This window comes from Procambarus clarkii, chromosome 77 (assembly GCF_040958095.1).
Source record: "Procambarus clarkii isolate CNS0578487 chromosome 77, FALCON_Pclarkii_2.0, whole genome shotgun sequence".
Taxonomy (NCBI): Eukaryota; Metazoa; Arthropoda; class Malacostraca; order Decapoda; family Cambaridae; genus Procambarus; species Procambarus clarkii.
Window position 1 is genome coordinate 24,816,578 of NC_091226.1, and position 26,530 is coordinate 24,843,107.

A 26,530-nucleotide genomic window follows, 5' to 3' on the forward strand; every position below is an offset into this window, starting at 1 on the left:
ATCCCAAATTCGACTATTGAGCAATATTTTGGAGCCAAATTCTGGCTCATTGCATGTATTCGCAGTTTGAAATTACGACTTTTTATACCGAATGTATGCCAATTACTGGGATCAGCGATTGGTCACATTTTGCCCAAACCCTTCCTGCAGTTTGAAAAATATCGCAAACATTCCAAATTCGACGCTTGAACCATATTTTAGAGCCAAATTCTGGTTCTCTGCACGTATTCGCAGTTTGATATTACGACTATTTATACAGAAAAAATGCCAATTACTGAAAGCGGCGATGGATCACAGTTTGCCCAAACCCTCTCTGCAGTTTTCAAAATATCCCAATTCCAATTGGGATCCCAAATCCCAATGCCAATTCCTGGGATAAGCGATGGGTCTCATTTTGCCCAAACCCTCCCAGAAATTTTAAAAATATCACAAACATCCCAAATTCGACGCTTGAACCATATTTTGTAGCCAAATTCTGGCTCTTTGCACGTATTCGCAGTTTGAAATTACGACTTTTTATACCGACAATATGCCAAATACTGAAAGCAGCGATGAGTCACATTTTGCCCAAACCCCCCCTTGCAGTTTTCAAAATATCCCAAACATCCCAAATTCGATCCTTGAGCCATATTTTGGAGCCACATTCTGGCTCTCTGCACGTATTCGCAGTTTGAAATTACGACTTTTTATACCAAAATATGCCAATTACTGAACGCGCCGATGAGTCACATTTTGCCCAAACCCTCCCTGCAGTTTTCAAAATATCCCAAACATCCCAAATTCGACTATTGAACCACATTTTGGAGCCAAATTCTGGCTCTCTGCACGTATTCGCAGTTTGAAATTACGAATTTTATACCGAAAATTTGCCAATTACTGAGAGCAGCGATGGGTCACTGTTTGCCCAAACCCATCCTGCAGTTTTGAAAAAATCGTAAACATCCCAAATTCGACGCTTGAGCCATATTTTGGAGCCAAGTTCTGGCTCTCTGCAAGTATTCGCTTTTTGAAATTACGATATTTTATACCGAAAATATGCCAATTACTGAGCGCACCGATGAGTCACATTTTGCCCAAGTCCTCCCTGCAGTTTTCAAAATATACCAAACATCCCAAATTCGACACTTGAACCATATTTTGAAGCTAAATTCTGGCTCTCTGCACGTATTCGCAGTTTGAAATTACGACTTTTTATACCGATATTATGCCAGTTACTGAAAGCAGCGATGGATCACATTTTGCCAAAGCCCTCCCTGCAGTTTTCCAAATTTCCCAAACATCCCAAATTCGACACTTGAACCATATTTTGAAGCCAAATTCTGGCTCCTTGCACGTATTCGCAGTTTGAAATTACGACTTTTTATACCGACAATATGCCAAATACTGAAAGCGGCGATGAGTCACATTTTGCCCAAACCCCCCCTGCAGTTTTCAAAATATCCCAAACATCCCAAATTCGACCCTTGAGCCATATTTTGGAGCCAAATTCTGGCTCTCTGCACGTATTCGCAGTTTGAAATTACGACTTTTTATACCAAAATATGCCAATTACTTAACGCGCCGATGAGTCACATTTTGCCCAAACCCTCCCTGCAGTTTTCAAAATATCCGAAACATCACAAATTTGACGCTTGAGCAATATTTTGGAGCAAAATTCTCGCTGTCAGGACGTATTCGCAGTTTGAAAATGTGACTTTTTTTACCGAATATATGCCAATTACTGGGATCAGCGATGGGTCACATTTTGCCCAAACCCTCCCTGCAGTTTTATAAATATCACAATCAACCCAATTCGACTCTTGAACCATATTTTGGAGCTAAATTCTGGCTCTTTGTACGTATTCGCTGTTTGAAATTACGACTTTTTATACAGAAAAAATGCCAATTACTGAAAGCGGCGATGGATCACATTTTGCCCAAACCCTCCCTGCAGTTTTTAAAATATCCCAAACATCCCAAATTCGACGCTTGGGTCATATTAAGGAACCAAATTCTGGCTCTCTGCATGTATTCGCAGTTTGAAATTACGAATTTTATTCCGAAAATATGCCAATTACTGAGAGCGGCGATGGGTCACAGTTTGCCCAAACCCACATTGCAGTTTTGAAATTATCCCAAACATCCCAAATTCGAAGCTTGATCCATATTTTGGCGCCAAATTCTGGCTCTCTGCACTTATTCGCAGTTTGACATTACGACTTTTTATACCGAAAATATTCCAATTACTGAACGCGCCGATGAGTCACATTTTGCGCAAATCCTCCCTGCAGTTTTCAAAATATCCCAAACAAACCAAATTCGACTATTGAGCCATATTTTGTAGCCAAACTCTGGCTCTTTGCACGTATTCGCAGTTTGAAATTACGAATTTTTATACCGAATATATGCCAATTACTGGGATCAGCGATGGGTCACATTTTGCCCAAACCCTCCCTGCAGTTTTAAAATATCACAAACATCCCAAATTCGACGCTTGAACCATATTTTGGAGCCAAATTCTGGCTCTCTGCACGTATTCGCAGTTTGATATTACGACTTTTTATACCGAAAATATGCCAGTTACTGAAAGCGGCGATGGATCACATTTTGCCCGAGCCCTCTTTGCAGTTTTAAAAATAGCCCAAACGTCCCAAATTCGACGCTTGAGCCATATTTTGGAGCCAAATTCTAGGTCTCGGCACGTTTTCGCAGTTTGAAATTACGAATTTTATACCGAAAATATCCCAATTACTAAAAGCGGCGATGGGTCACAGTTTGCCCAAATTCACCCTGCAGTTTTGAAAATATCTCAAACATCCCAAATTCGACTCATGAACCATGTTTTGGAACCAAACTCTGGCTCTCAGCACGTATTCGCAGTTTGAAATTACGACTTTTTATACCGAATATATGCCAATTAATGGGATCAGCGATGGGTCACATTTTGCCCAAACCATCCCTGCAGTTTTAAAAATATCACAAACATCCCAAATCCGACGCTTGAACCATATTTTGGAGCCAAATTCTGGCTCTCTGCACGTATTCGCAGTTCGATATTACGACTTTTTATACCGACAATATGCCAAATACTGAAAGCGGCGACGAGTCACATTTTGCCGAAACCCCGCCAGCAGTTTTCAAAATATCCCAAATATCCCAAATTCGTCCCTTGAGCCTTATTTTGGAGCCAAATTCTGGCTCTCTGCACGTATTCGCAGTTTCGAATTACGACTTTTTATACCAAAATATGCCAATTACTGAACGCGCCGATGAGTCACATTTTGCCCAAACCCTCCCTGCAGTTTTCAAAATATCCCAAACATCCCAAATTCGACGCTTGAACCATATTTGGAGCCAAATTCTGGCTCTCTGCACGTTTTCGCAGTTTGATATTACGACTTTTTAGACAGAAAAAATGCCAATTACTGAAAGCGGCGATGGATCACATTTTGCCCAAACCCTCTCTGCAGTTTTCAAAATATCCTAAACATTCCAAATTCGACCCTTGAACCATATTTTGGAGCCAAATTCTGGCTCTCTGCACGTATTCGCAGTTTGAAATTACGACTTTTTATACCGAAAATATACCAATTACTGAAAGCGGCGATCAGTCACATTTTGCCCAAACCCATCTGCAGTTTTCGAAATATCAAAAACATACCAAATACGACCCTTGAAAAATATTTTGGAGCCAATTTCTGGCTCTCTGCACGAATTCGCAGTATGAAATTACGACTTTTTATACCGAAAATATGCCAGTTACTGAAAGCGGCGATGGATCATATTTTGCCCAAGCCCTCTTTGCAGTTATCAAAATATCCCAAACGTCCCAAATTCGACGCTTGAGCCATATTTTGGAGCCAAATTCTGGCTTTCGGCACGTTTTTGCAGTTTGAAATTAAGAATTTTATACCGAAAATATGCCAATTACTGAACGCTCCGATGAGTCACATTTTGCCCAAACCCTCCCTGCAGTTTTCAGAATATCCCAAACATCCCAAATTCGACTATTGAGCAATATTTTGGAGCCAAATTCTGGCTCTCTGCATGTATTCGCAGTTAAAAATTACGACATTTATACCGAATGTATGCCAATTACTGGGATCAGCGATGGGTCACATTTTGCCCAAACCCTCCCTGCAGTTTTAAAAATATCACAAACATTCCAAATTCGACGCTTGAACCATATTTTAGAGCCAAATTCTGGCCCTCTGCACGTATTCGCAGTTTGATATTACGACTATTTATACAGAAAAAATGCCAATTACTGAGAGCGGCGATGGATCACAGTTTGCCCAAACCCTCTCTGCAGTTTTCATAATATCCCAATTCCAATTGGGATCCCAAATCCCAATGCCAATTCCTGGGATCAGCGATGGGTCACATTTTGCCCAAACCCTCCCTGCAGTTTTATACATATCACAACCATCCCAATTCAACTCTTGAACCATATTTTGGAGCCGAATTCTGGTTCTCTGCACGTATTCGCAGTTTGAAATTACGACTTTTTATACAGAAAAAATGCCAATTACTGAAAGCGGCGGTGGATCACATTTTGCCCAAACCCTCCCTGCAGTTTTTAAAATATCCCAAACATCCCAAATTCGACGCTTGGGTCATATTAAGGAACCAAATTCTGGCTATCTGCATGTATTCGCAGTTTGAAATTACGAATTTTATACCGAAAATATGCCAATTACTGAGAGCGGCGATGGGTCACAGTTTGCCCAAACCCACCTTGCAGTTTTGAAATTATCCCAATCATCCCAAATTCGAAGCTTGAGCCATATTTAGGCGCCAAATTCTGGCTCTCTGCACGTATTCGCAGTTTGAAATTACGACATTTTATACCGAAAATATGACAATTACTGAACGCGCCGATGAGTCACATTTTGCCCAAGTCATACCTGCAGTTTTCAAAATATCCCAAACTTCCCAAATTCAACTATTGAGCCATATTTTGGAGCCAAACTCTGGCTCTCTGCACGTATTCGCAGTTTGAAATAACGAATTTTTATACCGAATATTTTCCAATTACTGGGATCAGCGATGGGTCACATTTTGCCCAAACCCCTCTGCAGTTTTCGAAATATCCCAAACATCCCAAATACGACTCTTGAGGAATTTTTTGGAGCCAATTTCTGGCTCTCTGCACGTATTCGCAGTATGAAATTCCGACTTTTTATACCGAAAATATGCCAGTTACTGAAAGCGGCGATGGATCACAGTTTGCCCAAACCCTCTCTGCAGTTTTCAAAATATCCCAATTCCAATTGGGATCGCAAATCCCAATGCCAATTCTTGGGATCAGCGATGGGTCACATTTTGCCCAAACCCTCCCAGAAATTTTAAAAATATCACAAACATCCCAAATTCGACGCTTGAACCATATTTTGTAGCAAAATTCTGGCTCTTTGCACGTATTCGCAGTTTGAAGTTACGACTTTTTATACCGACAATATGCCAAATACTGAAAGCGGCGATGAGTCACATTTTGCCCAAACCCCCCCTTGCAGTTTTCAAAATATCCCAAACATTCCAAATTCGACCCTTGAGCCATATTTTGGAGCCACATTCTGACTCTCTGCACGTATTCGCAGTTTGATATTACGACTTTTTTTGACAGAAAAAATGCCAATTACTGAAAGTGTCGATGGATCACATTTTGCCCAAACCCTCTCTGTAGTTTTCAAAATATCCCAAACATTTCAAATTCGACCCTTGAACCATATTTTGGTGCCAAATTCTGGCTCTCTGCACGTATTCGCAGTTTGAAATTACGACTTTTTATACCGAAAATATACCAATTACTGAAAGCGGCGATGGGTCACATTTTGCCCAAACCCATCTGCAGTTTTCGAAATATCTAAAACATCCCAAATACGACCCTTGAACAATATTTTGGAGCCAATTTCTGGCTCTCTGCACGTATTCGCAGTATGAAATTACGACTTTTTATACCGAAAATATGCCAGTTACTGAAAGCGGCGATGGATCATATTTTGCCCAAGCCCTCTTTGCAGTTTTCAAAATATCCCAAACGTCCGAAATTCGACGCTTGAGCCATATTTTGGAGCCAAATTCTGGCTCTCGGCACGTTTTCGCAGTTTGAAATTAAGAATTTTATACCGAAAATATGTCAATTACTGAACGCTCCGATGAGTCACATTTTGCCCAAACCCTCCCTGCAGTTTTCAAAATATCCCAAACATCCCAAATTCGATTATTGAGCAATATTTTGGAGCCAAATTCTGGCTCTCTGCATGTATTCGCAGTTTGAAATTACGACTTTTTATACCGAATGTATGCCAATTACTGGGATAAGCGATGGGTCACATTTTGCCCAAACCCTCCCTGCAGTTTTAAAAATATCACAAACATTCCAAATTCGACGCTTGAACCATATTTTGGAGCCAAATTCTGGCTCTCTGCACGTATTCGCAGTTTGATATTACGACTATTTATACAGAAAAAATGCCAATTACTGAAAGCGGCGATGGATCACAGTTTGCCCAAACCCTCTTTACAGTTTTCAAAATATCCCAATTCCAATTGGGATCCCAAATGCCAATGCCAATTCCTGGGATCAGCGATTTGTCACATTTTGCCCAAACCCTCCCTGCAGTTTTAAAAATATCACAAACATCCCAAATTCGACTCTTGAACCATATTTTGAAGCCAAATTCTGGCTCTCTGCACGTATTCGCAGTTTGATATTACGAATATTTATACAGAAAAAAATGCCAATTACTGAAAGCGGCGATGGATCACATTTTGCCCAAACCCTCGCTGCAGTTTTCAAAATATGCCAAACATCCCAAATTCGACCCTTGAACCATATTTTGGAGCCAAATTCTGGCTCTCTGCACGTATTCGCAGTTTGAAATTACGACTTTTTATACCAAATATATACAAAGTAATGAAAGCGGCGATGAGTCACATTTTGCCCAAACCCCCACTTGCAGTTTTCAAAATATCCCAAACATCCCAAATTCGAACCTTGAGCCATATTTTGGAGCCACATTCTGGCTCTCTGCACGTATTCGCAGTTTGAAATTACGACTTTTTATACCAAAATATGCCAATTACTGAACGCGCCGATGAGTCAGATTTTGCCCAATCCCTCCCTGCAGTTTTCAAAATATCCCAAACATCCCAAATTCGACGCTTGAACCATATTTTGGAGCCAAATTCTGGCTCTCTGCACGTATTCGCAGTTTGAAATTACGACTTTTTATACCGAAAATATACCAATTACTGAAAGCGGCGATGGGTCACATTTTGCCCAAACCCATCTGCAGTTTTCGAAATATCTAAATTATCCCAAATACGACCCTTGAAAATTATTTTGGAGCCAATTTCTGGCTCTCTGCACGTATTCGCAGTATGAAATTACGACTTTTTATACCGAAAATATGCCAGTTACTGAAAGCGGCGATGGATCATATTTTGCCCAAGCCCTCTTTGCAGTTTTCAAAATATCCCAAACGTCCCAAATTCGACGCTTGAGCCATATTTTGGAGGCAAATTCTGGCTCTCGGCACGTTTTCGCAGTTTGAAATTAAGAATTTTATACCGAAAATATGCCAATTACTGAACGCTCCGACGAGTCACATTTTGCCCAAACCCTCCCTGCAGTTTTCAAAATATCCCAAACATCCCAAATTCGACTATTGAGCAATATTTTAGAGCCAAATTCTGGCTCTCTGCATGTATTCGCAGTTTGAAATTACGACTTTTTATACCGAATGTATGCCAATTACTGGGATCAGCGATGGGTCACATTTTGCCCTAGCACTCTCTGCAGTTCTCAAAATATCACAAACATCTCAAATTCGACGCTTGAACCATATTTTGTAGCCAAACTCTGGCTCTTTGCACGTATTCGCAGTTTGAAATTACGAATTTTATACCTTAAATATGCCAATTACTGAGAACGGCGATGGGTCACAGTTTGCCCAAATTCACCCTGCAGTTTTGAAAATATCTCAAACATCCCAAATTTGACTTCTGAGCCATATTTTGGAACCAAACTCTGGCTCTCTGTACGTATTCGCAGTTTGAAATTGCGACTTTTTATACCGAATATATGCCAATTACTGGGATCAGCGATGGGTCACATTTTGCCCGAACCCTCCCTGCAGTTTTAAAAATACCACAAACTTCCCAAATTCGACGCTTGAACCATATTTTGTAGCCAAATTCTGGCTCTTTGAACGTATTCGCAGTTTGAAATTATGAATTTTTATACAGAAAAAATGCCAATTACTGAAAGCGGCGATGAGTCACATTTTGCCCAAACCCCCCCTGCAGTTTTCAAAATATCCCAAACATCCCAAATTTGACGCTTGAGCCATATTTTGGAGCCAAATTCTGGCTCTCGGCACGTTTTCGCAGTTTGAAATTACGAATTTTATAACGAAAATATGCCAATTACTGAGAGCGGCGATGGGTCACAATTTGCCCAAATTAACCCTGCAGTTTTGAAAATATCTTAAACATCCCAAATTCGACTCTTGGGCCATATTTTGGAGCCAAACTCTGGCTCTCTGCACGTATTCGCAGTTTGAAATTACGACTTTTTATACAGAATATATATATGCCAATTACTGGGATCAGCGATGGGTCACATTTTGCCCAAATCCTCCCTGCAGTTTTAAAAAAATCACAAACATCTCAAACTCGACGCTTGAACCATATTTTGGAGCCAAATTCTGGCTCTCTACACGTATTCACAGTTTGATATTACGACTTTTTATACAGAAAAAATACCAATTACTGAAAGCGGCGATGGGTCACATTTTGCCCAAACCCCTCTGCAGTTTTCGAAATATATAAAACATCCCAAATTCGACGCTTGGGCTATATTTAGCAGCCAAATTCTGGCTCTCTACATGTATTCGCAGTTTGAAATTACGAATTTTATACCGAGAATTTGCCAATTACTGAGAGCAGCGATGGGTCACTGTTTGCCCAAACCCACCTTGCAGTTTTGAAAATATCGTAAACATCCCAAATTCGACGCTTGAGCCATATTTTGGAGCCAATTTCTGGCTCTCTGCACGTATTCGCAGTTTGAAATTACGACTTTTTATACCAAAATATGCCAATTACTGAAAGCGGCGATGGATCACATTTTGCCCAAACCCTCGCTGCAGTTTTCAAAATATGCCAAACATCCCAAATTCGACCCTTGAACCATATTTTGGAGCCAAATTCTGACTCTCTGCACGTATTCGCAGTTTGAAATTACGACTTTTTATACCAAATATATACAAATTACTGAAAGCGGCGATGAGTCACATTTTGCCCAAACCCCCCCTTGTAGTTTTCAAAATATCCCAAACATCCCAAATTCGAACCTTGAGCCATATTTTGGAGCCACATTCTGGCTCTCTGCACGTATTCGCAGTTTGAAATTACGACTTTTTATACCAAAATATGCCAATTACTGAACGCGCCGATGAGTCAGATTTTGCCCAATCCCTCCCTGCAGTTTTCAAAATATCCCAAACATCCCAAATTCGACGCTTGAACCATATTTTGGAGCCAAATTCTGGCTCTCTTCACGTATTCGCAGTTTGATATTACGACTTTTTAGACAGAAAAAATGTCAATTACTGAAAGAGGCGATGGATCACATTTTGCCCAAACCCTCTCTGCAGTCTTCAAAATATCCCAAACATTCCAAATTCGACCCTTGAACCATATTTTGGAGCCAAATTCTGGCTCTCTGCACGTATTCGCAGTTTGAAATTACGACTTTTTATACCGAAAATATACCAATTACTGAAAGCGGCGATGGGTCACATTTTGCCCAAACCCATCTGCAGTTTTCGAAATATCTAAATTATCCCAAATACGACCCTTGAAAAATATTTTGGAGCCAATTTCTGGCTCTCTGCACGTATTCGCAGTATGAAATTACGACTTTTTATACCGAAAATATGCCAGTTACTGAAAGCGGCGATGGATCATATTTTGCCCAAGCCCTCTTTGCAGTTTTCAAAATATCCCAAACGTCCCAAATTCGACGCTTGAGCCATATTTTGGAGGCAAATTCTGGCTCTCGGCACGTTTTCGCAGTTTGAAATTAAGAATTTTATACCGAAAATATGCCAATTACTGAACGCTCCGACGAGTCACATTTTGCCCAAACCCTCCCTGCAGTTTTCAAAATATCCCAAACATCCCAAATTCGACTATTGAGCAATATTTTAGAGCCCAATTCTGTCTCTCTGCATGTATTCGCAGTTTGAAATTACGACTTTTTATACCGAATTTATGCCAATTACTGGGATCAGCGATGGGTCACATTTTGCCCTAGCACTCTCTGCAGTTCTCAAAATATCACAAACATCTCAAATTCGACGCTTGAACCATATTTTGTAGCCAAACTCTGGCTCTTTGCACGTATTCGCAGGTTGAAATTACGAATTTTATACCTAAAATATGCCAATTACTGAGAACGGTGATGGGTCACAGTTTGCCTAAATTCACCCTGCAGTTTTGAAAATATCTCAAACATCCCAAATTCGACTTCTGAGCCATATTTTGGAACCAAACTCTGGCTCTCTGTACGTATTCGCAGTTTGAAATTGCGACTTTTTATACCGAATATATGCCAATTACTGGGATCAGCGATGGGTCACATTTTGCCCGAACCCTCCCTGCAGTTTTAAAAATACCACAAACATCCCAAATTCGACGCTTGAACCATATTTTGTAGCCAAATTCTGGCTCTTTGAACGTATTCGCAGTTTGAAATTATGAATTTTTATACAGAAAAAATGCCAATTACTGAAAGCGGCGATGAGTCACATTTTGCCCAAACCCCCCCTGCAGTTTTCAAAATATCCCAAACATCCCAAATTTGACGCTTGAGCAATATTTTGGAGCCAAGTTCTGGCTCTCTGCACGTATTCCCTATTTGAAATTACGAATTTTTATACAAAAATATGCCAATTACTGAGCGCGCCGATGAGTCACATTTTGCCCAAGTCCTCCCTGTAGTTTTCAAAATATCCCAAACATCCCAAATTCGACACTTGAACCATATTTTGAAGCCAAATTCTGGCTCTCTGCACGTATTCGCAGTTTGAAATTACTACTTTTTATACCGAAAATATGCCAAATACTGAAAACAGCGATGGGTCACATTTTGCCAAAAACCCCCCTGCAGTTTTAAAAATATCCCAAACATCCCAAATACGAACCTTGAGGCATAACTTGGAGCCAAATTCTGGCTTTCTGCACGTATTCGCAGTATCAAATTTCGACTTTTTATACCGAAAATATGCCAGTTACTGAATGCAGCGATGGATCACATTTTGCCCAAGCCCTCCCTGCAATTTTTAAAATATCCCAAACGTCCCAAATTCGACGCTTGAGCCATATTTTGGAGCCAAATTCTGGCTCTCGGCACGTTTTCGCAGTTTGAAATTGCGAATTTTATAACGAAAATATGCCAATTACTGAGAGCGGCGAGGGGTCACAATTTGCCCAAATTAACCCTGCAGTTTTGAAAATATCTTAAACATCCCAAATTCGACTCTTGGGCCATATTTTGGAGCCAAACTCTGGCTCTCTGCACGTATTCGCAGTTTGAAATTACGACTTTTTATACAGAATATATATATGCCAATTACTGGGATCAGCGATGGGTCACATTTTACCCAAATCCTCCCTGCAGTTTTAAAAATATCACAAACATCTCAAACTCGACGCTTGAACCATATTTTGGAGCCAAATTCTGGCTCTCTACACGTATTCACAGTTTGATATTACGACTTTTTATACAGAAAAAATACCAATTACTGAAAGCGGCGATGGGTCACATTTTGCCCAAACCCACCTTGCAGTTTTGAAAATATCGTAAACATCCCAAAGTCGACGCTTGAGCCATATTTTGGAGCCAATTTCTGGCTCTCTGCACGTATTCGCAGTTTGAAATTACGAATTTTTATACCAAAATATGCCAATTACTGAACGCGCCGATGAGTCACATTTTGCCCAAACCCTCCCTGCAGTTTTCAAAATATCCAAAACATCCCAAATTTGACGCCTGAGCAATATTTTGGAGCAAAATTCTCGCTGTCAGCACGTATTCGCAGTTTGAAATTGTGACTTTTTTTACCGAATATATGCCAATTATTGGGATCAGCTATGGGTCACATTTTTCCCAAACCTTCCCTGCACTTTTAAAAATATCACAATCATCCCAATTTCGACTCTTGAACCATATTTTGAAGCCAAATTCTGGCTCTCTGCACGTATTCGCCGTTTGAAATTAGGACTTTTTATACAGAAAAAATGCCAATTAGTGAAAGCAGCGATGGATCACATTTTGCCCAAACCCTCGCTGCAGTTTTTAAAATATCCCAAACATCCCAAATTCGACGCTTGGGTCATATTAAGGAACCAAATTCTTGCTCTCTGCATGTATTCGCATTTTGAAATTACGATTTTTTTTACCGAATATATGCAAATTCCTGGGATCAGCGATGTGTCACATTTTGCCCAAACCCTCCATGCAGTTTTGAAAATATCACAAACATCCCAAATTCGACGCTTGAACCATATTTTGTAGCCAAATTCTGGCTCTTTGCACGTATTTACAGTTTGAAATTACGACTTTTTATACCAAAATATGCCAATTACTTAACGCCCCGATTAGTCACATTTTGCCCAAACCCTCCCTGCAGTTTTCAAAATATCCCAAACATCCCAAATTCGACTATTGAGCAATATTTTGGAGCCAATTTCTGGCTCTCTGCACGTATTCGCAGTATGAAATTACGACTTTTTATACCGAAAATATGCCAGTTACTAAAAGCGGCGATGGATCACATTTTGCCCAAGACCTCTCTGCAGTTTTCAAAATATCCCAAACGTCCCAAATTCGACGCTTGATCCATATTTAGGAGCCAAATTCTGGCTCTCGGCACGTTATCGCAGTTTGAAATTAAGAATTTTATACCGAAAATTTGCCATTTACTGAGAGCGGCGATAGGTCACAGTTTGCCCAAATTCACCCTGCAGTTTTGAAAATATCTCAAACATCCCAAATTCGAATCTTGAGCCATATTTTGGAACCAAACTCTGGCTCTCTGCACGTATTCGCAGTTTGAAATTACGACTTTTTATACCGAATATATATGCCAATTACTGGGATCAGCGATGGGTCACATTTTGCTCAAACCCTCCTTGCAGTATTAAAAATATCACAAACATCCCAAATTCGACGCTTGAACTATATTTTGTAGCCAAATTCTGGCTCTTTGCACTTATTCGCAGTTTGAAATTACGACTTTTTATACCGACAATATGCCATATACTGAAAGCGGCGATGAGACACATTTTGCCCAAATCTGCATTTGTCAAAATATCCCAAACATCCCAAATTTGACGCTTGAGCAATATTTTGGAGCCAAATTCTCGCTCTCTGCACGTATTCGCAGTTTAAAATTACGACTTTTTATACAGAAAAAATGCCAATTACTGAAAACGGCGATGGATCACATTTTGCCCAAACCCTCGCTGCAGTTTTCAAAATATGCCAAACATCCCAAATTCGACCCTTGAACCATATTTTGGAGCCAAATTCTGACTCTCTGCACGTATTCGCAGTATGAAATTACGACTTTTTATACCGATAATATGCCAGTTACTGAAAGCAGCGATGGATCACATTTTGCCCAAGACCTCACTGCAGTTTTCCAAATTTCCCAAACGTCCCAAATTCGACTCTTGAGCCATATTTTGGCGCCAAATCCTGTCTCTCTGCACGTATTCGCAGTTTGAAATTACGAATTTTTATACCAAAATATGCCAATTACTGAACGCGCCGATGAGTCACATTTTGCCCAAACCCTCCCTGCTTTTTTCAAAATATCCAAAACATCCCAAATTTGACGCTTGAGCAATATTTTGGTGCAAAACTCTCGCTCTCAGCACGTATTCGCAGTTTCAAACTATGACTTTTTTTTTACCGAATATATGCCAATTACTGGGATCAGCGATGGGTCACATTTTGCTCAAACCCTCCTTGCAGTTTTAAAAATATCACAAACACCCCAAATTCGACTTTTGAACCATATTTTGGAGCCAAATTCTGGCACTCTGCACGTATTCGCAGTTTGAAATTACGACTTTTTATACAGAAAAAATGCCAATTACTGAAAGCGGCGATGGATCACATTTTGCCCAAACCCTCCCAGCAGTTTTCCAAATATCCCAAAAATCCCAAATTCGATGCTTGGGCCAGATTAAGGAACCAAATTCTGGCTCTCTGCATGTATTCGCAGTTTGAAATTACGAATTTTATACCGAAAATATGCCAATTACTGAGAGAGGCGATGGGTCACAGTTTGCCTAAACCCACCTTGCAGTTTTGAAATTTTACAAAACATCCCAAATTTGACGCTTGAGCCTTATTTTGGGGCCAAATTCTGGCTTTCTGCACGTAATCGCAGTTTGAAATTACGACTTTTTATACCGAAAATATTCCAGTTACTGAACGCGCCGATGAGTCACATTTTGCACAAATCCTCCCTGCAGTTTTCAAAATATCCCAAACATCCCAAATTCGACTATTGAGCAATATTTTGGAGCCAATTTCTGGCTCTCTGCACGTATTCGCAGTATGAAATTACGACTTTTTATACCGAAAATATGCCAGTTACTGAAAGCGGCGATGGATCACATTTTGGCCAAGACCTCTCTGCAGTTTTCAAAATATCCCAAACGTCCCAAATTCGACGCTTGATCCATATTTAGGAGCCAAATTCTGGCTCTCGGCACGTTATCGCAGTTGGAAATTAAGAATTTTATACCGAAAATATGCCAATTACTTAGTGCGGCGGTAGGTCACAGTTTGCCCAAATTCACCCTGCAGTTTTGAAAATATCTCAAACATCCCAAATTCGACTCTTGAGCCATATTTTGGAACCAAACTCTGGCTCTCTGCACGTATTCGCAGTTTGAAATTACGAATTTTTATACCGAATATATACCAATTACTGGGATCAGCGATGGGTCACATTTTGCCCAAACCCTCCCTGCAGTTTTAAAAATATGACAAACATCCCAAATTCGACGCTTGAACCATATTTTGTAGCCAAATTCTGGCTCTTTGAACGTATTCGCAGTTTGAAATTATGAATTTTTATACAGAAAAAATGCCAATTACTGAAAGCGGCGATGAGTCACATTTTGCCCAAACCCCCCCTGCAGTTTTCAAAATATCCCAAACATCCCAAATTTGACGCTTGAGCAATATTTTGGAGCCAAGTTCTGGCTCTCTGCACGTATTCCCAGTTTGAAATTACGAATTTTTATACAAAAATATGCCAATTACTGAGCGCGCCGATGAGTCACATTTTGCCCAAGTCCTCCCTGTAGTTTTCAAAATATCCCAAACATCCCAAATTCGACACTTGAACCATATTTTGAAGCCAAATTCTGGCTCTCTGCACGTATTCGCAGTTTGAAATTACTACTTTTTATACCGAAAATATGCCAAATACTGAAAACAGCGATGGGTCACATTTTGCCAAAAACCCCCCTGCAGTTTTAAAAATATCCCAAACATCCCAAATACGAACCTTGAGGCATAACTTGGAGCCAAATTCTGGCTTTCTGCACGTATTCGCAGTATCAAATTTCGACTTTTTATACCGAAAATATGCCAGTTACTGAATGCAGCGATGGATCACATTTTGCCCAAGCCCTCCCTGCAATTTTTAAAATATCCCAAACGTCCCAAATTCGACGCTTGAGCCATATTTTGGAGCCAAATTCTGGCTCTCGGCACGTTTTCGCAGTTTGAAATTACGAATTTTATAACGAAAATATGCCAATTACTGAGAGCGGCGAGGGGTCACAATTTGCCCAAATTAACCCTGCAGTTTTGAAAATATCTTAAACATCCCAAATTCGACTCTTGGGCCATATTTTGGAGCCAAACTCTGGCTCTCTGCACGTATTCGCAGTTTGAAATTACGACTTTTTATACAGAATATATATATGCCAATTACTGGGATCAGCGATGGGTCACATTTTACCCAAATCCTCCCTGCAGTTTTAAAAATATCACAAACATCTCAAACTCGACGCTTGAACCATATTTTGGAGCCAAATTCTGGCTCTCTACACGTATTCACAGTTTGATATTACGACTTTTTATACAGAAAAAATACCAATTACTGAAAGCAGCGATGGGTCACATTTTGCCCAAACCCACCTTGCAGTTTTGAAAATATCGTAAACATCCCAAAGTCGACGCTTGAGCCATATTTTGGAGCCAATTTCTGGCTCTCTGCACGTATTCGCATTTTGAAATTACGAATTTTTATACCAAAATATGCCAATTACTGAACGCGCCGATGAGTCACATTTTGCCCAAACCCTCCCTGCAGTTTTCAAAATATCCAAAACATCCCAAATTTGACGCTTGAGCAATATTTTGGAGCAAAATTCTCGCTGTCAGCACGTATTCGCAGTTTGAAATTGTGACTTTTTTTACCGAATATATGCCAATTATTGGGATCAGCTATGGGTCACATTTTTCCCAAACCCTCCCTGCACTTTTAAAAATATCACAATCATCCCAATTTCGATTCTTGAACCATATTTTGAAGCCAAATTCTGGCTCTCTGCACGTATTCGCCGTTTGAAATTAGGACTTTTTATACAGAAAAAATGCCAATTAGTGAAAGCAGCGATGGATCACATTTTGCCCAAACCCTCGCTGCAGTTTTTAAAATATCCCAAACATCCCAAATTCGACGCTTGGGTCATATTAAGGAACCAAATTCTTGCTCTCTGCATGTATTCGCATTTTGAAATTACGATTTTTTTTACCGAATATATGCAAATTCCTGGGATCAGCGATGTGTCACATTTTGCCCAAACCCTCCATGCAGTTTTGAAAATATCACAAACATCCCAAATTCGACGCTTGAACCATATTTTGTAGCCAAATTCTGGCTCTTTGCACGTATTTACAGTTTGAAATTACGACTTTTTATACCAAAATATGCCAATTACTTAACGCCCCGATTAGTCACATTTTGCCCAAACCCTCCCTGCAGTTTTCAAAATATCCCAAACATCCCAAATTCGACTATTGAGCAATATTTTGGAGCCAATTTCTGGCTCTCTGCACGTATTCGCAGTATGAAATTACGACTTTTTATACCGAAAATATGCCAGTTACTAAAAGCGGCGATGGATCACATTTTGCCCAAGACCTCTCTGCAGTTTTCAAAATATCCCAAACGTCCCAAATTCGACGCTTGATCCATATTTAGGAGCCAAATTCTGGCTCTCGGCACGTTATCGCAGTTTGAAATTAAGAATTTTATACCGAAAATATGCCATTTACTGAGAGCGGCGATAGGTCACTGTTTGCCCAAATTCACCCTGCAGTTTTGAAAATATCTCAAACATCCCAAATTCGACTCTTGAGCCATATTTTGGAACCAAACTCTGGCTCTCTGCACGTATTCGCAGTTTGAAATTACGACTTTTTATACCGAATATATATGCCAATTACTGGGATCAGCGATGGGTCACATTTTGCTCAAACCCTCCTTGCAGTATTAAAAATATCACAAACATCCCAAATTCGACGCTTGAACTATATTTTGTAGCCAAATTCTGGCTCTTTGCACGTATTCGCAGTTTGAAATTACGACTTTTTATACCGACAATATGCCATATACTGAAAGCGGCGATGAGACACATTTTGCCCAAATCTGCATTTGTCAAAATATCCCAAACATCCCAAATTTGACGCTTGAGCAATATTTTGGAGCCAAATTCTCGCTCTCTGCACGTATTCGCAGTTTAAAATTACGACTTTTTATACAGAAAAAATGCCAATTACTGAAAGCGGCGATGGATCACATTTTGCCCAAACCCTCGCTGCAGTTTTCAAAATATGCCAAACATCCCAAATTCGACCCTTGAACCATATTTTGGAGCCAAATTCTGACTCTCTGCACGTATTCGCAGTATGAAATTACGACTTTTTATACCGATAATATGCCAGTTACTGAAAGCAGCGATGGATCACATTTTGCCCAAGACCTCACTGCAGTTTTCCAAATTTCCCAAACGTCCCAAATTCGACTCTTGAGCCATATTTTGGCGCCAAATCCTGTCTCTCTGCACGTATTCGCAGTTTGAAATTACGAATTTTTATACCAAAATATGCCAATTACTGAACGCGCCGATGAGTCACATTTTGCCCAAACCCTCCCTGCTTTTTTCAAAATATCCAAAACATCCCAAATTTGACGCTTGAGCAATATTTTGGTGCAAAACTCTCGCTCTCAGCACGTATTCGCAGTTTCAAACTATGACTTTTTTTTTACCGAATATATGCCAATTACTGGGATCAGCGATGGGTCACATTTTGCTCAAACCCTCCTTGCAGTTTTAAAAATATCACAAACACCCCAAATTCGACTTTTGAACCATATTTTGGAGCCAAATTCTGGCACTCTGCACGTATTCGCAGTTTGAAATTACGACTTTTTATACAGAAAAAATGCCAATTACTGAAAGCGGCGATGGATCACATTTTGCCCAAACCCTCCCAGCAGTTTTCCAAATATCCCAAAAATCCCAAATTCGATGCTTGGGCCAGATTAAGGAACCAAATTCTGGCTCTCTGCATGTATTCGCAGTTTGAAATTACGAATTTTATACCGAAAATATGCCAATTACTGAGAGCGGCGATGGGTCACAGTTTGCCTAAACCCACCTTGCAGTTTTGAAATTTTACAAAACATCCCAAATTTGACGCTTGAGCCTTATTTTGGGGCCAAATTCTGGCTTTCTGCACGTAATCGCAGTTTGAAATTACGACTTTTTATACCGAAAATATTCCAGTTACTGAACGCGCCGATGAGTCACATTTTGCACAAATCCTCCCTGCAGTTTTCAAAATATCCCAAACATCCCAAATTCGACTATTGAGCAATATTTTGGAGCCAATTTCTGGCTCTCTGCACGTATTCGCAGTATGAAATTACGACTTTTTATACCGAAAATATGCCAGTTACTGAAAGCGGCGATGGATCACATTTTGGCCAAGACCTCTCTACAGTTTTCAAAATATCCCAAACGTCCCAAATTCGACGCTTGATCCATATTTAGGAGCCAAATTCTGGCTCTCGGCACGTTATCGCAGTTGGAAATTAAGAATTTTATACCGAAAATATGCCAATTACTTAGTGCGGCGGTAGGTCACAGTTTGCCCAAATTCACCCTGCAGTTTTGAAAATATCTCAAACATCCCAAATTCGACTCTTGAGCCATATTTTGGAACCAAACTCTGGCTCTCTGCACGTATTCGCAGTTTGAAATTACGAATTTTTATACCGAATATATACCAATTACTGGGATCAGCGATGGGTCACATTTTGCCCAAACCCTCCCTGCAGTTTTAAAAATATGACAAACATCCCAAATTCGACCCTTGAACCATATTTTGGAGCCAAATTCTGACTCTCTGCACGTATTCGCAGTATGAAATTCCGACTTTTTATACCGAAAATATGCCAGTTACTGAAAGCGGCGATGGATCACATTTTGCCCAAGCCCTTTCTGCAGTTTTCAAAATATCCCAAACGTCCCAAATTCGACGCTTGAGCCATATTTTGGAACCAAATTCTAGCTCTCGGTTCGTTTTCGCAGTTTGAAATTATGAATTTTATACCGAAAGTATGCCAATTATTTAAAGCGGCGATGGGTCACAGTTTGCCCAAATTCACCCTGCAGTTTTGAAAATATCTCAATCATCCCAAATTCGACTCTTGAGCCATATTTTTGAACCAAACTCTGGCTCTCTGCACGTATTCGCAATTTGAAATTACGTTTTTTTATACCGAATATATACAAATTACTGGGATCAGTGATGGGTCACATTTTGCCAAAACCCTCCCTGCAGTTTTAAAAATATCACAAACATCCCAAATTCGACGCTTGAACCATATTTTGTAGCAAAATTCTGGCTCTTTGCACGTATTCGCAGCTTGATATTACGACTTTTTATACCGACAATATGCCAAATACTGAAAGCGGCGACTAGTCACATTTTGCCCAAACCCTCCCTGCAGTTTTAAAAATATCACAAACATTCCAAATTCGACTCTTGAAACATATTTTGGAGCCAAATTCTGGCTTTCTGAACGTATTCGCAGTTTGAAATTACGACTTTTAATACAGAAAAATGCCAATTACTGAATTGGCATGTATTAACACATTGTATTAACTATTGTAACACCCCTATTGTAACAAGATAACTATTGTATACCCCTATTGTATTAACACATTAACTATTGTAACACCCCTATTGTAACAAGATAACAACAGGGGTCGTTACGCTGTGACTTTTCAGGGAAGGTCAATGACAAATCGGAAAAAACCCACAGAAATCTTAATTCCTTCCTTGGAACAACTTTCTCAAAAGGGAATTGAATTACCAATTACTTAAACAAAAGCCACGTGCTCCAGTACTCGTAAACAAAAGCCACGTGCTCCAGTACTCGTAAACAAAAGCCACGTGCTCCAGTACTCGTAAACAAAGCCACGTGCTCCAGTACTCGTAAACACAGACCACGTGCTCCAGTACGCGTAAACACAGACCACGTGCTCCAGTACTCGTAAACAAAAGCCACGTGCTCCAGTACTCGTAAACACAGACCACGTGCTCCAGTACTCGTAAACAAAGCCACGTGCTCCAGTACTCGTAAACAAAAGCCACGTGTTCCGCCTAATAGGTACATGGAGTGAAACAAAATGACTCCTGAAGCCTGAAAAGTGTCATACGAGACTTCAGTCATAACAGATGGTTACAGTCTCTGTAACCATCATAACAGGATGGTTACAGTGATGAAGATAGGGGTAGTTAAGTTGGGGATAGTTAAGATGGGTAGTTAAGACGTGGAGTCTGTCGCCTGAGTAGCTCCAGATTTCAACCACCCTTCAGTTATTATGTGACAATACTGCATTCCGTCCTCCTAATAGAACGTCGCATTTTGACGTATAGTCTACCTAAAGCCAAAAAAAATCGTCGTACTAGAAAATAGAAGCGGCTCGCGAAATTGACGTACTGTCCCGTTTTCTGTTTTGGGTCCTCTGGTAGGTTAAGATAAGGGCACTTTAGTACATCAGTTTCTTGACGTTGGAGAATCTGAGGAGGAGGACGGGCTGGAGATTGAACCATGGAGCATGAGTGCAGGAGAAGGTGGCAATATTATTCAAGGATATTGGTGAGAGTGGTAAGGGAAGCTGCTACCCATGCAGCAGGTTTACCCCTCTCCACGTCGTTGAAATTGTCTAAAGGAAAGGCAATCGCCAATACGCTTCGTTCCAGCGCCGTCGCAGGAGCTGCCAGAACGAGGTTGAAAGTAACGAGCCTTAGATGCTCCAGCTCCGGATTCTTCCTCAAGGTTGACTCCTGAACCCCGTCTCAGAAGAGGGAATGGCTGCCAGGCAATGGAGGTTTTGAGATCAGGTTTTTCCTTCCCGTAGATAGCCTTTCCATGGCTGTCGAACCCCATCTATCCGGAGCTGCGGGTTGAAAGGCGCCAGGGCCACGAGGACGAGGACCTTGGTGCTGCTACTCCTGCAGCAGGCTGGGAGGCTTGCTGAGGACCCTGCATGGGCCCTCAACTCTCATCTGCTGGGACGGACTCTCATCTGCTGGGACGAACTATCATCTGTTGGGACGGACTGTCATCTGCTGGGACGGACTCTCATCTGCTGGGACGGACTGTCATCTGCTGGGACGAACTGGCATCTGCTGGGACGGACTGTCATCTGCTGGGACGAACTGTCATCTGCTGGGGCGAACTGTCATCTGCTGGGACGAACTGTCATCTGCTGGGACGAACTGTCATCTGCTGGGACGAACTGTCATCTGCTGGGACGAACTGTCATCTGCTGGGACGAACTGTCATCTGCTGGGACGAACTGTCATCTGCTGGAGCGAACTGTCATCTGCTGGAGCGAACTGTCATCTGCTGGAGCGAACTGTCATCTGCTGGAGCGAACTGTCATCTGCTGGGACGAACTGTCATCTGCTGGGACGAACTGTCATCTGCTGGAGCGAACTGTCATCTGCTGGGACGAACTGTCATCTGCTGGGACGAACTGTCATCTGCTGGAGGGAACTGGCATCTGCTGGGACGAACTGTCATCTGCTGGAGGGAACTGGCATCTGCTGGAGGGAACTATCATCTGCTGGGACGAACTGTCATCTGCTGGGACGAACTGTCATCTGCTGGGACGGACTGTCATCTGCTGGGACGAACTGTCATCTGCTGGGACGAACAGTCATTTGCTGGGACGAACAGTCATCTGCTGGGACGAACTGTCATCTGCTGGGACGAACAGTCATTTGCTGGGACGAACAGTCATCTGCTGGGACGAACAGTCATCTGCTGAGACGAACTCTGATCTGCTGGGGCCCAATGTCAACTGAAACCACAGTGGATAGACCACTCAGCTATCTACCCCTTCATTCCCCAGCTCGCCAAACCCTCTGGTCTTCATTCATTCCTCCTCTCCCAAGTCCTTCATTCCCAAACCGTTCTCGCCGAACCCTTTGATCCCGAAAGCAAAGGAGAGTAGTGACGGTTGCAATACTGTTGGGACGCATGGGGCATGGGTATAGGGCATGGGGCATGGGCATGGGGCATGGGGCATGGGTATAGGGTCATGGGGCATGGGCATGGGGCATGGGGCATCAGGAGAAAGCAGTTAGCCACAACAGTGTCTCTCTTCACAACTGACTTTTCCTCAGAGAACGTTGCAGGAAAATTTTCTGCCAAACAGAAATGTAAAAAAAATCAAAAACTTTTCAGTTTCAGGAATAATGAGCGAAGTGATCCTAGCAGCAATTTCCACATCAATCGTGATCACCGCGTGGATGACACTGGAGCTCGGGAGCGCCTTCTACCACCGACTACTGCGGCAACAGGAGAAAGTCGAAGCGGCCTTGGCGGCCACACAGCACCTCAGGTCCAGACGGCCGTTCTGGGCATTCAACCGCTCGGCGGAGACGAGCGACAAGTCCGACGAGATGGCCTCGACGCGGGGCAGCCACGTGGTTTGGACTTGGTTAGCCAGCCTGCCGATCCTAGGGCACCTGGTGCCCAATCACCTGACCGTGCCCGTGGACAGCGGCTGGACTTGGTTGCCCTTCGTCGGGTCATTCATCCGGCTGCGGCATTTGAGGCGTCAGGTGACCAACCAGGGCATCGACTGCCAAGTGGTCGACTGGTCGCTAATCATCGTATGGGCTGTCCTAGAGAACGCCCTCCTGCTGCACGTCGTAGGGCTCCACAACACGTTCATCCGACCTAACAAGCTTCCGGAACGAGGGTTCTACGCCCTAACGACTTGGTTGGCCTCCAAACCAGTCATTGGACCCCTGATTCCTGAACGTATGCGTCAACGACCGTATTCTCTTGTGAGTGATTCCAGACGTTCCTGGCTCAGCCGCCTGCCGTTGATAGGCAAGTTCGTCTCTGAACGGCCCAGTCACTCAGGGAACGGCATATGGCCTAGTTCCAGTATCTTCTTCGGCTGTTTCCTGCCGATTCTATTAGGTGCCCTGATTGGATACATCCTGTGGCACAGGGAATGGTACAAGCAGTGGCTCACTGACTGGTACAAGAACGAGCATGTGGAGTGGTTCACACAGTGGTGCTCTGAGTGGTACTCTGAGTGGTACGGTAGAGTAACAGGCCGTTCCATTACCCACGACTCCCAAGATAGCATCACTCCCCAGGATAGCATCACCCCCCACGATAGCGACACTCCCCAGGATAGCGACACTCCCCAAGATAGCATCACTCCCAAGGACGACGCCACTCACCAGGACGATATCACTCCCCAAAACAAAGACGGCCAGTCTTCCCCATCCGAAGGCAAATCCTCCCCAGATGACCTAACCCCAAGGGCACCCATGGGCAACTGCAAGTTCTGGGTAGAAATCCCCAATAGGCAAGGTTCCCCTTACCTCTACTCAGAAGACCCAGGGCGCCCCTGGTGGGAAAAGCAAGAGCAACAGAAGCGAGAACAGGAGAGGCGAGAACAGCATAAGCGTGAACAACAGAAGCGTGCGCAGCAGGAGCGTGCGCAGCAGGAGCGTGAGCGACAGAAGCGTGAGCGACAGAAGCGTGAACAACAGAAACGACTGCAACAGAAGCGACTGCAACAGAAGCGACTGCAACAGAAACTGATCCAACAGGAGACAGGACAACAGGATAGCATGAAAATAATCAATATGGTAGAGAAAGAGAGTGGAGTGAGTTTCGCTTGCATTCCTGCATTCACAATGACCGCCTGGTGGGAAAAGGAGCCCAATCGCATGCACAACAGTGCGGAACAGGAATCGTTGCAAAAGAAGAAAGAACAACAGAAGCAGGAACAACAGAAGCGAGAACAAGAGAGGCGAGAGCAGCAGAAGCGTGAACTGCAACAGAAACTGATGCAACAGAAACTGATGCAACAGAAACTGATGCAACAGGAGACAGGACAACAGGATAGCATGAAAATAATCAATATGGTAGAGAAAGAGAGTGGAGTGAGTTTCGCTTGCATTCCTGCATTCCCAATGACCGCCTGGTGGGAAAAGGAGCCCAATCGCATGCACAACAGTGCGGAACAGGAAGCGTTGCAAAAGAAGAAAGAACAACAGAAGCAGGAACAACAGAAGCAGGAACAACAGAAGCGAGAACAGGAGAGGCGAGAGCAGCAGAAGGGTGAACAACAGAAACGACTACAACAGAAACGACTGCAACAGAAGCGACTACAACAGAAACTGATGCAACAGGAGACAGGACAACAGGATAGCATGACAATAATCAATATGGTAGAGAAAGAGAGTGGAGTGAGTTTCGCTTGCATTCCTGCATTCACAATGACCGCCTGGTGGGAAAAGGAGCCCAATCGCATGCACAACAGTGCGGAACAGGAAGCGTTGCAAAAGAAGAAAGAACAACAGAAGCGAGAACAGGAGAGGCGAGAGCAGCAGAAGCGTGAACAACAGAAACGACTGCAACAGAAGCGACTGCAACAGAAGCGACTGCAACAGAAACTGATGCAACAGAAACTGATGCAACAGGAGACAGGACAACAGGATAGCATGAAAATAATCAATATGGTAGAGAAAGAGAGTGGAGTGAGTTTCGCTTGCATTCCTGCATTCCCAATGACCGCCTGGTGGGAAAAGGAGCCCAATCGCCTGCACAACAGTGCGGAACAGGAAGCGTTGCAAAAGAAGAAAGAACAACAGAAGCAGGAACAACAGAAGCGAGAACAGGAGAGGCGAGAACAGCAGGAGCGTGAGCGACAGAAGCGTGAACAACAGAAACGACTGCAACAGAAGCGACTGCAACAGAAACTGATGCAACAGAAACTGATGCAACAGGAGACATTACAACAGGATAGCATGAAAATAATCAATATGGTAGAGAAAGAGAGTGGAGTGAGTTTCGCTTGCATTCCTGCATTCCCAATGACCGCCTGGTGGGAAAAGGAGCCCAATCGCATGCACAACAGTGCGGAACAGGAAGCGTTGCAAAAGAAGAAAGAACAACAGAAGCAGGAACAACAGAAGCGAGAAGAGCAGAAGCGAGAACAGCAGGAGCGTGAGCGACAGAAGCGTGAACAACAGAAACGTGAACAACAGAAGCGTGAACAACAGAAGCGTGAACAACAGAAGCGTGAACAGCAGGAGCGTGAACAGCAGGAGCGTGAACAGCAGGAGCGTGAACAGCAGGAGCGTGAACAGCAGGAGCGTGAGCGACAGAAGCGTGAACAACAGAAACGACTGCAACAGAAGTTACTGCAACAGAAGCGACTGCAACAGAAACTGATGCAACAGAAACTGATGCAACAGAAACTGATGCAACAGGAGACAGAACAACAGGAGAGCATGACAACAATTAATATGGTAGAGAAAGAGAGTGGAGTGAAATTCGCCTGCATTCCTGCATTCCCAATGACCGCCTGGTGGGAAAAGGAGCCCAATCGCTCCCGTCCAATCCAAGAACGTGAACGACCACAGCGGAAGCTGAACGCCACAAAATCCAACAAAAATGTGGATCACACTGATGGGCTGTGAAGGTATTTCTGACACAGTACTTTAGTGATAGAGTGGTGGCGCTGCCGCTCTGGGTGGGTGTGGTGGCGCTGCCTCTCTGGGTGGGAGAGGTGGCGCTGCCTCTCTGGGTTGGAGTGGTGGCGCTGCCGCTCTGGGTGGGAGTGGTGGCGCTGCCGCTCTGGGTGGGAGAGGTGGCGCTGCCTCTCTGGGTTGGAGTGGTGGCGCTGCCGCTCTGGGTGGGAGTGGTGGCGCTGCCGCTCTGGGTGGGAGTGGTGGCGCTGCCTCTCTGGGTTGGAGTGGTGGCGCTGCCGCTCTGGGTGGGAGTGGTGGCGCTGCCGCTCTGGGTGGGAGTGGTGGCGCTGCCGCTCTGGGGGGGAGTGGTGGCGCTGCCGCTCTGGGTGGGTGTGGTGGCGCTGCCGCTCT

At 42.9% G+C, this 26,530-nt stretch overlaps 1 protein-coding gene across 1 annotated transcript; it reads left to right on the forward strand.

The window, feature by feature from the left end:
• Positions 1 to 23,443: 23,443 nt before the first annotated feature.
• LOC123749392 (trichohyalin-like) lies at positions 23,444 to 26,128 on the forward strand. The gene has a single exon (XM_045731478.2). The coding sequence runs from the start codon at positions 23,444 to 23,446 to the stop codon at positions 26,126 to 26,128; it is 2,685 nt and encodes an 894-aa protein (XP_045587434.2).
• The last annotated feature ends 402 nt before the right edge of the window (positions 26,129 to 26,530 follow it).

What these genes read in the sequence shown, in the direction of transcription:
- LOC123749392 (XM_045731478.2), top strand. Translation starts at nt 23,444, where the DNA reads ATGCGTCAACGACCGTATTCTCTTGTGAGTGATTCCAGACGTTCCTGG.